A 12550-nucleotide genomic window follows, 5' to 3' on the forward strand; every position below is an offset into this window, starting at 1 on the left:
ATTTATTCATTCATATAGATAGATTTTTTATTTATTTTAAGAATTCAAAATATATAGATATTTAATATATGAAAAATGTGTTTGGGGGAAAAAACATTTTATTTTTTGAAATCTTTCAATTTAATTTAATTTTTATTTTCTTATATATATATATATATATATATATATATATATATATATATATATATATATATATATATATATACACACACATATATGTTATATATACCAAAATTATATATTTTTTTTAATTAAAAAAAAATTAAATAAATAAATAAATATCAGCCTCAGTGTTAAATCCAGTTTTAGTCTCAGGATAGCAACAGGATATAATATTAAAATGCGTCTCCCTCACCTCCCGGTGATCTGCTCCTTGCTGTGGTAGTTTCCTCTCTCCACGGTCGCGGCCATGTCTCTCAGGGCAGCGAAGCGCGGCCCTCTGGCCAGAGCGTCGGTGGCCAGCGCCTCCAGACGCTGGCCGGCCGCCTGGGCCTCCTCCAGCGAGGACAGACCCCGGATGTCCTGCCTCCGGATCAGGCGCAGCGTGTCCTCCAGGTAGCCCTCCCTCAGCGCCGCCTGAGACGCCGACAACAAACCCGGGGGCGTGAGCACAGAGCCGGCTTCCATTGACTCAACATTTAATGAATGCAGGGGCCAAAGAGAGACGATGCTGCAACGTTTTTATCTGCAATAAAGGAAGTCTTTTATTTTGAAACAGGTGACGTTACCTTCCTCTCAAACTTCTGGGCGAGCTGCTCCAGGTTCTCCAGACGCAGCAGCGCCTCCTGCAGGGCTCGCTCTCGCTCGTGTTCGGCTCTCTCCAGCAGAACCCAACTCTTTTCTATGTCACTCAGGGTTTTACCTTCACACACACACACACACACACACACACACACACACACACACACACACACACACACACACACACACACACACACACACACACACACACACACACACATTCTTTCTAATTTCTTTAGAAGCACAAAAATAACTTTCTATTTGATTACAGCAGGAATATAAACACAATGTGTCTACGTATGGTATTCCATCTGTGTGTGTGTGTGTGTGTGTGTGTGTGTGTATGTGTGTGTGTGTGTGTGTGTGTGTGTGTGTGTGTGTTATACCTTCTGGAGGATTGTAAGCCCATTGGTTGTTGGCTGCTATCTGAGTCTTAAGACTAAACAGATGAGCTTCAATTGCTCCACGCTCCTAAAGACGGACAAAAATACAAATATATTTTTAAATATATATAGAAAAAATAAAAACTTGTGACTCCCCAAAACTAAATGTAATACTTCAGGTGGAGGTGAGTCTCACCTGATATTTGGGAGGTTTCTCCACCGTTCTGTAGGTCTTGAACGCCATCATGAGCTTCTGCATCTCCCTCACAGAGTTCGGGAATCGTCTGTCGTCCAGCTGCAGCACCTTGAGTCAGACAACAACCAGCGAGTGAAGCGTCGCGTCCGTGCATCAAAACGTCAACACTGTAGTTGTTGTTGTTGTTGTTGTTGTTACCTTGGTCTTGATCCAGCGAAGCAGATCTGAGACCAGCCTCTCATACTGGACCTTCATGTCACCCAGATCCATCAGCATCCCGACGATCTGAGGATACAGAACGACAGATTTGGGATCAGTCGGCCGTCCTCGTCGTTGTCACTTTGAACATTTGGTGACTCAAAAATGTTAATTTAGTTAAAATGTTAACTTTTCAACTAAAAGCCATTTTAATAATACACTGTAGAAAATGTCAATAAAAAAGGTGAAAAAATTACCAACAGCCTAAAGCTCAAAGTGTCGACTTCAAATGTTTTTATCTTTGTTAATATTTCTTTTTTTTTTATTAAAAAAATAAAATAAAAAAACATAATAAAATTTTTATTTTTATAAAAAAGATATATATAAATATATTTTTAAAAAAAGAATATATATATATATATATATATATATATATATATATATATATATATATATATATATATATATATATATATATATATGTTGTTACTAGTTTTATCAAGTCATTCTTCCCCAAAAAAATACATATTTTAACTTGACTGAAATATGTTAAATCATTTTATGACACATATCTAAAACTGATCGATGAGAGAAAGAGCATTAATTGATCCTGTGTCACCTGATCAGACGGAACCATATGAGGCCGAGTGTCATCAGCACAGATGTACAGTGGCACCGAGATCGATCCCTGAGGAACCTCGCAAGAAAATTGAGGGGGTTCTGAGGAGTTAACCGGTCGCTTCTGGAGAGACAGGTAACACACCTGGTTGTGGCACCTGGTGGAGGATTCTGTCCTGAACTGCTTCTTCAACCACCGACCACTGAGGCTTCCTCCCATCGACATACTTAACCGTTAAAGACACCTACGCCACGCGACCCGGACGAACACCTTGATGCACCTGGAGCGCAGCCTTTACACCCGTCACCTTTTAGTCTTTGACACACCTGAGACACAAGTTAAACATGGGCACACCTGGCACTGACAGTGCAGCACCCAGGAAGTCACTTTACATAACTCACTAGGTATCTGGAACACACCTGTTGGCGTTAATATACCTGCTGGAAATGCTTCTAGATACCTTGACCACACCTGTTCTCTACAATTTAACTGTTTTTGTTGGAAACTAAAACATACCTGCACACACCAGGTGCATACAGTATCACTGCTGGAGATGCTTTTGTCTACACCTGTGCACATCTAGCACATATGTAACTGCAATTTAAGCATTTGTACACACCTGAAACACACTTGCTAAACCCGCTTCAAGCCTGGAAAGTTTTTTTGGAAACCTCTAATGAACCTGGAATGCACCTGGTGCCCACATCATGTCCGCTGGGGATGTTTCTAAATACCCACGACACACCTGGCATACCTGTCAGCACCAATACAGACCCGGAAAGCCGTTGTCCAAACCTCTGCACACCTGGACACAGCTGGAATCCCCCACTCCGGAAAACCTTGAAGGCTGGTCGCTGCAAGCATGCAAGCGACACACCTGAACCAGGTAACCCACCTGGTTGACCTGCTACATGAGAACAAACCGCCAACACCGCGCGAACGCCGACCATCACGGCATCGGGACGTCAGTGGTTCACTGATCCATACATTGGAAAACCTTTTAGCGGCATCTGTTCCCGGTCACCAAGAAGAGAAACTGATTCCAACGAGCCGACAGAGACACGGACACCTGGCAACACACTGAGTCCAGAGGAATTCTGGGTAGTTTAAGTTGTGGCTGAGCAGAACAGCAGGTAAAGGTGTGCAGCTTCAGCAGCCGCCAGCTCTGAGAATGTTTCTGCTGCAGCGTCTCAGACTGATTCTGATCCGAGGAGATTAGTGTCCGAAGCCCCGCCCACAATCACCGACACCGGATAGAGACGCCGCACGGACACATGACCCACAGTCACATGACCCACGGTCACATGACCACATGAACATTAGTCCCACTGACAGACGTTACAGGTAAAAGTACTAACACTACAAGGTGAAAATACTGTTTTCCTGCATTAAAAAGTAAAAGAATGTCAGTATAATCAGTTAAATGTATTTAACTTAGAGCCCAAAATGACTCCTATATTTCTTTAAATCAATTGATTAATTCATAATTTCGATGTGTTTTTCTACAAAATATAAAAAAGTAGAATATTTCTATCTGAGATGAAATGGAGTAAATAAACAAAAGTACCTTATAGTTGTACTTAAGTACAGTACTTGAGTAAATACACTGTATATTTTAATAATGATTATTACATTTCCTCCACAGTGTTGCTGCAGGTGAATCTAATCCAGCTGTAATCCTGATTAGAAGTGACGTGACTGAGCCGTGTGTGTGTGTGCGTGTGTGTGTGTGTGTGTGTGTGTGTGTGTGTGTGTTAATCTGACTGCTGCTGCATTTCCTACGGCGGCCTGCAGAGGACAGAAGAGTCAACGGTTTGAACAGTTGACCTCTTCTGGTACTACTAGTACCAGTACAACTACTACTATACACACACACGCACACACACACACGCACACGCACACACGCACACGCACACGCACACGCACAGCGCTGTGCCCGTGGCGTGCAGCGCTCACCTTGGCGAGTCTCTTCTGGACGGTCTGGCCCTGCTTCATCCTGGAGAAGTAGTGGTAGTACAGGGACACGTAGGTCATGATGGAGCGCTCGTCCGGCTGCGGCACCACCATGTCCTCCACCTCCAGCAGCTGCATGATGCCAAACTCTCGCTCCGCCACGGAGAACGCGTGCTGCAGGTTACGCCGGGGGTCGTCGCCATCGAGACGATGGTAGTCAAAGAGGTCAGGTCTGGGAGGGAGAGAGAGAGAGAGAGGGGTGTTACCAATGTGTTAGACTGTATGTGTGTGTGTGTGTGTGTGTGTGTGTGTGTGTGTGTGTTACCGGTGTGCGTGGATCAAGGCGTTGAAGGACAGGCCGCTCCTCCAGCTGGAAGAGAAGTCGCGCACGTCGACGCCGTCGTAACCCGCCGTTTTCCTCTGACACCAAATCAGCAGAGCCTCCTTCGCCGAGCGATGAGCAACACTGCCTCCTCCCGCCTGAGGAGAGGAGAGGAGGACACGTGAGAGGAGAGGAGAGGAGGACACAAGAGAGGAGAGGAGAGGAGGACACAAGTGAGGAGAGGAGGACACAAGAGAGGAGAAGAGAGGAGGACACAAGAGAGGAGAGGAGGATACAAGAGAGAAGAGGAGGTGAATATGAAGGAAGAGAAAGGCAAGACAAAGAAACAAAAAGGACGCGTGAGAGGAAAGAAAAAGATGGAAAGAAGGAAATATGAGGACAGAAGAGGAGAGAATGAAACAATAAAGACAAAAGAAAGGAGGAGAGGAAAGAAAATTAAAGAAAAGAAAAAAGAGCAGAGCGACAGAAGAAAAGAGGAGAGAGAAGAAGAGGACAAGGAAAAAATATAAAGAAGGAGAAGAGAGAGTGAATGAGCAAAAAAAGATGCAAAGAAGGAAACAGACGAGGAAGGAACAAAGAAAGGAGGAAAGAAAGGATGAGAGAAAAGGAAAGGAAGTGAGAGAAGAGGTAAGGAATAGAGGAGAGCATGAGAGGAAAAAAGAAGAGAAGTAAAGGAAATAAAGAGAGGAGAAGATAAACAAGAAGACAAGAGAAGGACACGGTCAAGGTGAGGAATGGAGAGGGAATCAAGGACAGGAAGAAAAGGAGGGAAAGCAGTGGTTCCCTACCTCTTCCAGGTTGATGGGTCCAATCTGGAACCTGAGGATGATGATCCACAGCAGACCCAGGATCAGCGTGCGGTCCCCGTCCACCACGTTCTCTGGACCAATCAGATCCACTCGAATCTGAGGGGAGAGACGTAATTGGTTTGTGTCTCAGATTTAAATATGAATGTACAGTCTGTGGAGCTGCCGTCAAACTAAAACAAATAACACATGAGATCTTATATTTAGTTATTATTTATTTATATTTTCAAAAATCTTTGGTGCCCTCTGAGTTGCTGGATTAGATTAGATTAGATTCATGCTGAATGTGTCTGTCAGTCGCTTTTGAGTCAAAATGAGGTCTGTAATAACTAAACATGAACACAAGATGGAGACAAATGCCACTCAATAAATCGACAAAAAGTACATTCAACAGCGGAGGTACCTTGGATTTTAGGACTCTTAACGACCCTAAAAGGGAAGGTGCCTTGGTTTTTAGGACTCTCAATGACCCCAACAGGTGCGGTACCTTAGTCTTGAGGAAGCTGATGGCGATGCTGTTGTTCTCCAGACAGTGGACTCTCAGTTTGCGGCGGCTGGGCGGATGCAGCGTCTCCTTGGAGATGAGCTCCAGCAGACGGATGAGGGCGACTCCGGTCTTCAGCTCAGTGTAAACGTCCGTCAGCTCCACCTTCTCCTGCAGGAGGTGAAGAACACGGTTTCAGCTTTTCATCCATTCATCCTTTAAAAATATCACAAGACTTTTAACACAAGACTTGCTCTTGTGACGTCAGTATTTTTTTACATAAATAGATTAGTACAGTAAAAGGATAAAAATACTTTTTCCACCTCATATTTACTGTGTGAGGAGACATGTTTACAGCTCGGTGACTTTGAACAGGAAGTTCAAAGTTAGAAAGATAATTAAAGTGTTTCTTCCCCTGAAGTGTGTTGCATAACGTCTGCGTCCAGTCTGCTTCAGGACATCCTGGTTATCAGCAGGTCAGGTAACATCTTACAGCTCGTCAAGTGGCCAATTCCTCCCAATAACAGGCGTGTCGGTTCAGGTTTTATGACAGAAAGTCCATCATGCAGCTCTTTTGACCTCTGTACTGGGTCCTCAACCCTTCCTCGGTTCGGCTTTGAACATGAGTCATGTGAAAAACACATATTTTGTACATTTTTCAAAGAATTATTTTGGCCTGAAATCAGATTTTGTGGCAATAAATGTCTTAAAAATTAAAATAAACATTTCCTTCTATTGGACTTGTATTATTTTCTAAAAGAAGGATGAAAATAATTCACCACGTCCATCAGACTGAAATAGGACAAGATATTAAAATAAGGGAAAGTTGGATCTTTTATATTAAACCCTAAACATCCATAATGTGAATATATTTCAGTTTTATTTATTTTTTCTCCTTTTCACTATTACACTTTCTTATTTTTGTATTATTATTATTGTTATAATCGGTTCATTATTCTCCTTTGTTGCAACGATTAAAAAGAAGGATGAACAGTCAAGATATAATCACAGGTAATACATTATGTTGCTTTAGACTAATAAATGAATAAATACAATATTTCGAGCATTATTCTTACTGTTGACTGTTTTAAAGACGAGACTACAGTTAATTAATTAGTTCAACGTTGTTGATCTGAACTTATTGTTGGAGTTTTAATCTCCATCACTGTTTGTCCGTCAGCAGGAAATCTTTGATGGATCCTTGAGACCTTTTGGCAGTAAGAAGCTCAAACTGATGCCTGCAGCGATGCGTTTGGGTGCAACTCTGAGCTGTAGGATTTCTCTGAACTCTGTCCTGAAACAGGAAGATGTGCTATCTGAACAGCGTTTCATAGAATTACCTCGATTTTATTTCCTGTTGCCATGCAGATAGCATTGTTACAGGGTTCATTACCTCCAACACAAAATATGATACAATAGATTAAATAAATAAAAACATCATTCATGTCGTCTGAATATAAATAAGCATGGAGTCTATTAAACTAGGAACTTTTTATTTCTCGTATTAATCTGTCTAGTTTCTCCATCAAAAGTTTGTTCTGTTAAATATCAAAAAATGGAGATAAATGTGAAACAACTGAGAAGTATTATAAGTACTGTCAAACAGGACAGATTTTTACAGATGTTCACTAAATATGTAATTAATCTTATTTTGTTTAAATATCAATCTCTGAAACGCAAATAAAGCAGTAATTAACTGACAGATACACGAGTGTAGTAAAAGTACATGCTTTGAGTAAAGTATAAGTACCTCAGATGTTAGAAAATTACGTTGTTGACTTCCATCATTTATTAAACGTAATTTAATTAGGCTCACCTAGCACTAGCATGCTGTTAGCTAACGGTAGGTTAGTTAACGGTAACTTTAGCCTCGGTTATAATGGTTCAGTTAGGTTTAGTTATAACGTTATCTTTATTTAACGGTAGGTAAGTTAATAGTAGGTTAGTTTTAACAGTATGTCAGTTAACAGAAGGTGAGCTAACTTTAGGTAAGTTGACAGTAGAAATGCTAGTCCTAATGGTAGTGTTAGCTAAGTTAACATTACGTTAGTTAACAGGTTACTGTTTGCTAGTTGGTTAGTTGACAGTCGCTTAGCTAACATGAGGAGAAATCCAGACTCACCAGAGAAAAGATAATCCTCCTTGGATTTATCAGGCAGGAAAAGTAACGTCAGGAACATAATTTTACTCTGACAGACAAAGGACCTTAATACATTATTAAGATTCATTAAAATATCGCACAGCGGATTCTTCCTCACCGCCGCGCTGTTCACGCGTTCAGTGCTGCCTCCTGTGGCCGGAATGTATATTACAACAACAATATATTGTAATATAGTGTGTATATTAATGTAATAATAGTGATTTTTATGCTAACATCAAATAGTATGTATGGTCAAAAGAATGTGGAGTCGTCTGCTTTCCTGCTTTTGGTTCAAAATAAGGGACGTTTCAATGTCACAGTATACCATGTTTTCGACAACAGTATACTCTTCCAACATGGAGCAAGGAGTACTTTAACAGAATAATTATAGAGTTCTGCAGTATTTCATTATATTAATTTAATCTACTTACATTGAAATAAACTGTTATTTGTTTTATCCCACAATACTGCTTTACATTAAAGTTGCCACTAACAATTTTCTCAGTAGTTGAGAAATCACAAAAAAATCTGTTTATTTTTTATTTAATTTATATTTCCTGTTCAAATTATCTCCCTTTATTACAGTCTGCAGGCGCCACTTGTCTACACTTGTTTCTTTTCTTTTCTTTAAGTTTTAGTTTTTTATATTGTTGTTTTTTCATTAAATAGTGTAATTTAGTCCAAATTATGTTCACGCTTCAAAAAAAAAAAGTGCATATTTGTGGATTCCTTTACCCCCACAAAAACACCCATAAATATTCCAGAGGACACGACCTCAGTGTGGATGGAAACACATTTTTCTCTCGGCGGTGCCACCCCGCTGAAATCCCAGAGGAATTCTGGGAATGAGGAGCAGCGGTGGGCCTCAAAGTTCAGCCAGCAGCTGGCGTGCAGTTATCAGAGAAAACACACGGCGTCAAACCCAGAACACGAGAGAACCGACTGGAACCCGTCAAACCGGGACCGGCAGCTGCGGCTCTTATCGTGACGGATGATTCCTCTGCGCTCGTATCGGAGCTGATGGATCACAGGGATCACACACGGCCCGAGGAATAACAATGACATCATCTCAATACTTCATTGTTGTAACGTTTCCTTCGACATAAACTTTCCCATTTCTTTCATTTCAATGTGACAATCACTTTGTAAATGTATGTAGATGTCAAGATAGTGTGAACATACTTTGTATCTCAGTGTGTCAGCACTGGATTTTCAAAGTAAAAGCGTCTGAACCTGTTTACAGTTGCTGTGTTTCCACTTCGTCAGAGTGTTTAGTGTTGAATCACAACATGGAGGCGTCACTAGTTTTATTATCACTGCAACCACATTTAATGCAGGAAACACCGACTCAGCACACGCTGTACTTTTTACTACATCTCAGAGGTACTTATTGTACTTTTTTACTACATCTCAGAGGTACATTTTGTACTTTTTTTTAACTCCATCTCAAAAGTGAATGTTGTGCTTGTTCACTTCACATCAGAGCTACATGTTGTACTTTTTACTATTCTAAATTGCAGAGATACGAATAGTTTTATTGCAGTAAGGGAACATATACTTTCTCTCGCGGTATCAGTATCAGATAGTGTTGTGTTGATAAAACAGGTGTGTTGTTTTACTTCTCAGTACTTTTGTAAACATCTTTTCTTCTTCGTGTGTCTCACCCCGTTCTTGGTGAAGACGCTGTTCATCCACTTGGTGAAGGTCTTCTTCTGCACCGTCATCCTCTGCTCCTGCAGCTCCCTCACTCGCCCCGCCCCGTCCTCCTCGCCCTCCATCCTGATTGGCTGGAAGCAGACGGAGGACGTATCAGAGGACGTAACAGAGGGACGTTCAGAACGATGAATCTTAGCGTTTTGTTCTTCAGGTAAGAACCATGGAGGACTGAAATGACTGCTTTGAGTGTTACGAAGGAGTTTCAGTCAAACAACTGTGTCAACCGGTTAAGAAATGGAAAGGTTATAACCTTTATGCCTCAACATGGTCAGACTGGTGCATGCTGGGTATCTATATTTACATAAAGTCAGTTTAAGACGTGTGACGCGTTCTAAGAAACCTCCCGATTACGGAAGCCTGCAGAGTCGAAAAAGTCGAAAGAGAGTAGAAAAAGAAACAATCAGGTCGTATTGGGATGCTTCAGGTACTAATACACACACAAGTATTCTTAATACTTCATTAGACTCCTACGAGCTGGTAGCTTACAGTGAGGAGTCTTTTATTGAGACCTGACTTTGTAAAGTGTATTTATTAACCACGAGGCTGCGAGGTTTATGTAATGACATAAACTTAACTGGAAGTTTAATTTTTTTCTGTTAGGATAGAACTCTTCCCACAATGCTTTGCTGTATTTCAGCAATGTAAATGAAGTTAGTCATTGTCACGGTTCAGGAGATCCTTTAGGGAACGTCACTTGACTCATGTATTTATTTTCTTGTCCGGTAATGGCCGCCGGCGACTAAAACGGTTCAACCTTGACATTAAAGGGAGATTTTGGCCTGATGGTGGCGCTACAAGGAAGATCACGGAGTCATTCAAAATTGCAAATGTTCATCCTCTGAGGAGCAAGAATGAGATCAGGAACTTTTCGATTTTGGTGGCATTAAAGTCGAATGGTTTTGTCAGGACATTATTTTACCAAAATCCTTATATTGATTAATTAAAGAAAGAACATTGAGGAGTTGTTGTCTCGGTGGTGTTAGAGGTTCATGAAATCCTCAGGGTTCATCTTCTGGGGAGCAGACGTGTCTCGTTGTTAATGGTGGAGAAACATCCCCAGAAAAAGTTGCATCTCAGACCTTTAGACTCAGATTTAATGTGTTTCCTGCAGCGTTTCCCTCTGATAGACGTGAGCTGTCAGCTGATTGGTCATCTGCTCTTCAGTTAGAAATTAAAATGTTATTGGTCTTTATTGGCACACGACGACGCTATACAAACACCTCAACAATCAATATCTCTGAGTATCTTTTAGTCATTTGTTCCTAATTTCTTATAATAAGAGAAAAAATCAAAACAAGATCACTTTAAACTTTCAAGAATAATGTGACTTTTATTCTGATTCTTATTCATATAAAAATATCTTAAACTCAAACAACCTAAAGACGATTAATCCTGCAGATTTAGGAGCATGTAAGAGCAGAAAATACTGCAGATGTAAACGCAGGAGAACAAAGGAACACAAATTTAAAGGTCTAATGTTCTGTATGCACACACACACACACACACACACACACACACACACACACACACACACACACAGCTTCTTACCTTCCACTCACTGTTCAGGCTGTAGAATCTCAGACAGAGTGAGAGGTCTAAAGACGTGTTGAAATAAAAAGCAACACACAGTCAGAATGTTTCTGTCTGAACCGACTGTCACCATAGAAGAAGAAGTGTGTGTGTGTGTGTGTGTGAGAGAGAGTGTTCCCATGAGGTGTGTGTGTGTGTGTGTGTGTGAACTTTGAAGCCTTTTGGATTTACAGCATGAGCAGCTCTGCTCACCTGACAGCAGGTGCAGAGGTCAAAGATCACACTGACAGACATACACACACACACACACACACACACACACACACGCAGGTCAGCAGGTTGACGCATCAGTGTTTAATTACTGTCAATGTTTAGTTCACTTGCTGCAGGAAATACCAGCTCCTATGCATCAGACGCGTCTTCTTCGTGGACAGAAAACATTTCATTTCCTACTTTTGTCTGTAGATTTCTCCTAAATTCACCAAACGTTACCGTCAGATAAAAAAAACTAATTTGCATATTTAAGTCTTTAACTATAACATTTCAGAAAACCTGTGATAATCAGATGAATGTCAGTAATGAAGTGGTGAAGTTTCATGTAGTTTATATTGGTTCATATTTAGGGAGAGAGGCAGGCGGGTGAAGAGAGAGACAGACAGGTGAGGACAGACAGACAGGTGAGTTGTTGTTGGAGGAAATGTAGAAACCTGAACTCCAAAGTGACGTCAGACCAGCGGCATGTTGAGTACATGTTTGAATAAACTTTATTGGTCTCCAGCTCTGATGACAGGATGAGTCTTCTGAGCAGGAACACGTTGCAACGACGAAACAATACAAAACACACCAGACTCACAAAAATAAAACCTTTTACATTTCAGACGCGTGTAAGAGATTTAAAGAGGAAGTTCCACGTTAATTCACTGGAGTCCTGTTTGTTTCATGAGGATCGATGACTTCATAAAACATTTACTGGATAAAACAGACAGGAAGCCGGCGGCTGAACCCTCGAGGACGACTCGCGTCCCGTCATGAGAACAGAGGACGGCGACGCCGAAAAGGAACCGGCACCTTAAAAATAAGCTTTTTATTTTTGAATCACCTGGAGAGGATCTTTGAAAACAGCCGAGTTCTTTGGTGCTGAAGGTTTTCAGAGTAAAAGCTCAGGCAAAGAAGGCAAAAGTAAGTGTTTCTAGTTGTGATTAAAGGCACGTTCAGGAAACTTTCTCCCTTTTCTTTGACTCACAAACAGTTTTCAGGCACCGCGAGTGATTTAACTGTTTTAACATATATATTATAATCTTCTTTTGGAGGACAAGTCTTAAAAATCAACAGAAGAAAAAGAAATTTGTGTCTTAAGTCAAGTAACATGATTATGTCTCTTAATGTATTTATTAACAATAGTATAATTCATAAACCGTTTATAAGAAGCAGACGTCGTCAT

The 12550-nt window shown here is 41.0% G+C and overlaps 1 protein-coding gene across 1 annotated transcript in view; it reads right to left on the reverse strand.

Annotated features, from left to right (window-relative positions):
* Positions 1 to 9641, reverse strand: part of sptbn5 (spectrin, beta, non-erythrocytic 5) — a 38946-nt gene extending 29305 nt beyond the window's left edge. The window contains exons 1-10 of the mRNA XM_068600186.1: positions 9528 to 9641; positions 5727 to 5894; positions 5222 to 5338; positions 4416 to 4570; positions 4094 to 4322; positions 1519 to 1605; positions 1321 to 1428; positions 1128 to 1212; positions 729 to 862; positions 356 to 576 (exon numbers count right to left, since the gene is read on the reverse strand). Coding sequence (XP_068456287.1) covers positions 356 to 576; positions 729 to 862; positions 1128 to 1212; positions 1321 to 1428; positions 1519 to 1605; positions 4094 to 4322; positions 4416 to 4570; positions 5222 to 5338; positions 5727 to 5894; positions 9528 to 9641 — 1418 coding nt within the window. The remainder of the gene's footprint in view (positions 1 to 355; positions 577 to 728; positions 863 to 1127; positions 1213 to 1320; positions 1429 to 1518; positions 1606 to 4093; positions 4323 to 4415; positions 4571 to 5221; positions 5339 to 5726; positions 5895 to 9527) is intronic.
* Positions 9642 to 12550: the final 2909 nt, after the last annotated feature.

The sequence above is a fragment of the Clinocottus analis genome, unplaced genomic scaffold (assembly GCF_023055335.1).
Source record: "Clinocottus analis isolate CAN_PGR_092001 unplaced genomic scaffold, fCliAna1.0.p SCAF_5, whole genome shotgun sequence".
Lineage (NCBI taxonomy): Eukaryota > Metazoa > Chordata > Actinopteri > Perciformes > Cottidae > Clinocottus > Clinocottus analis.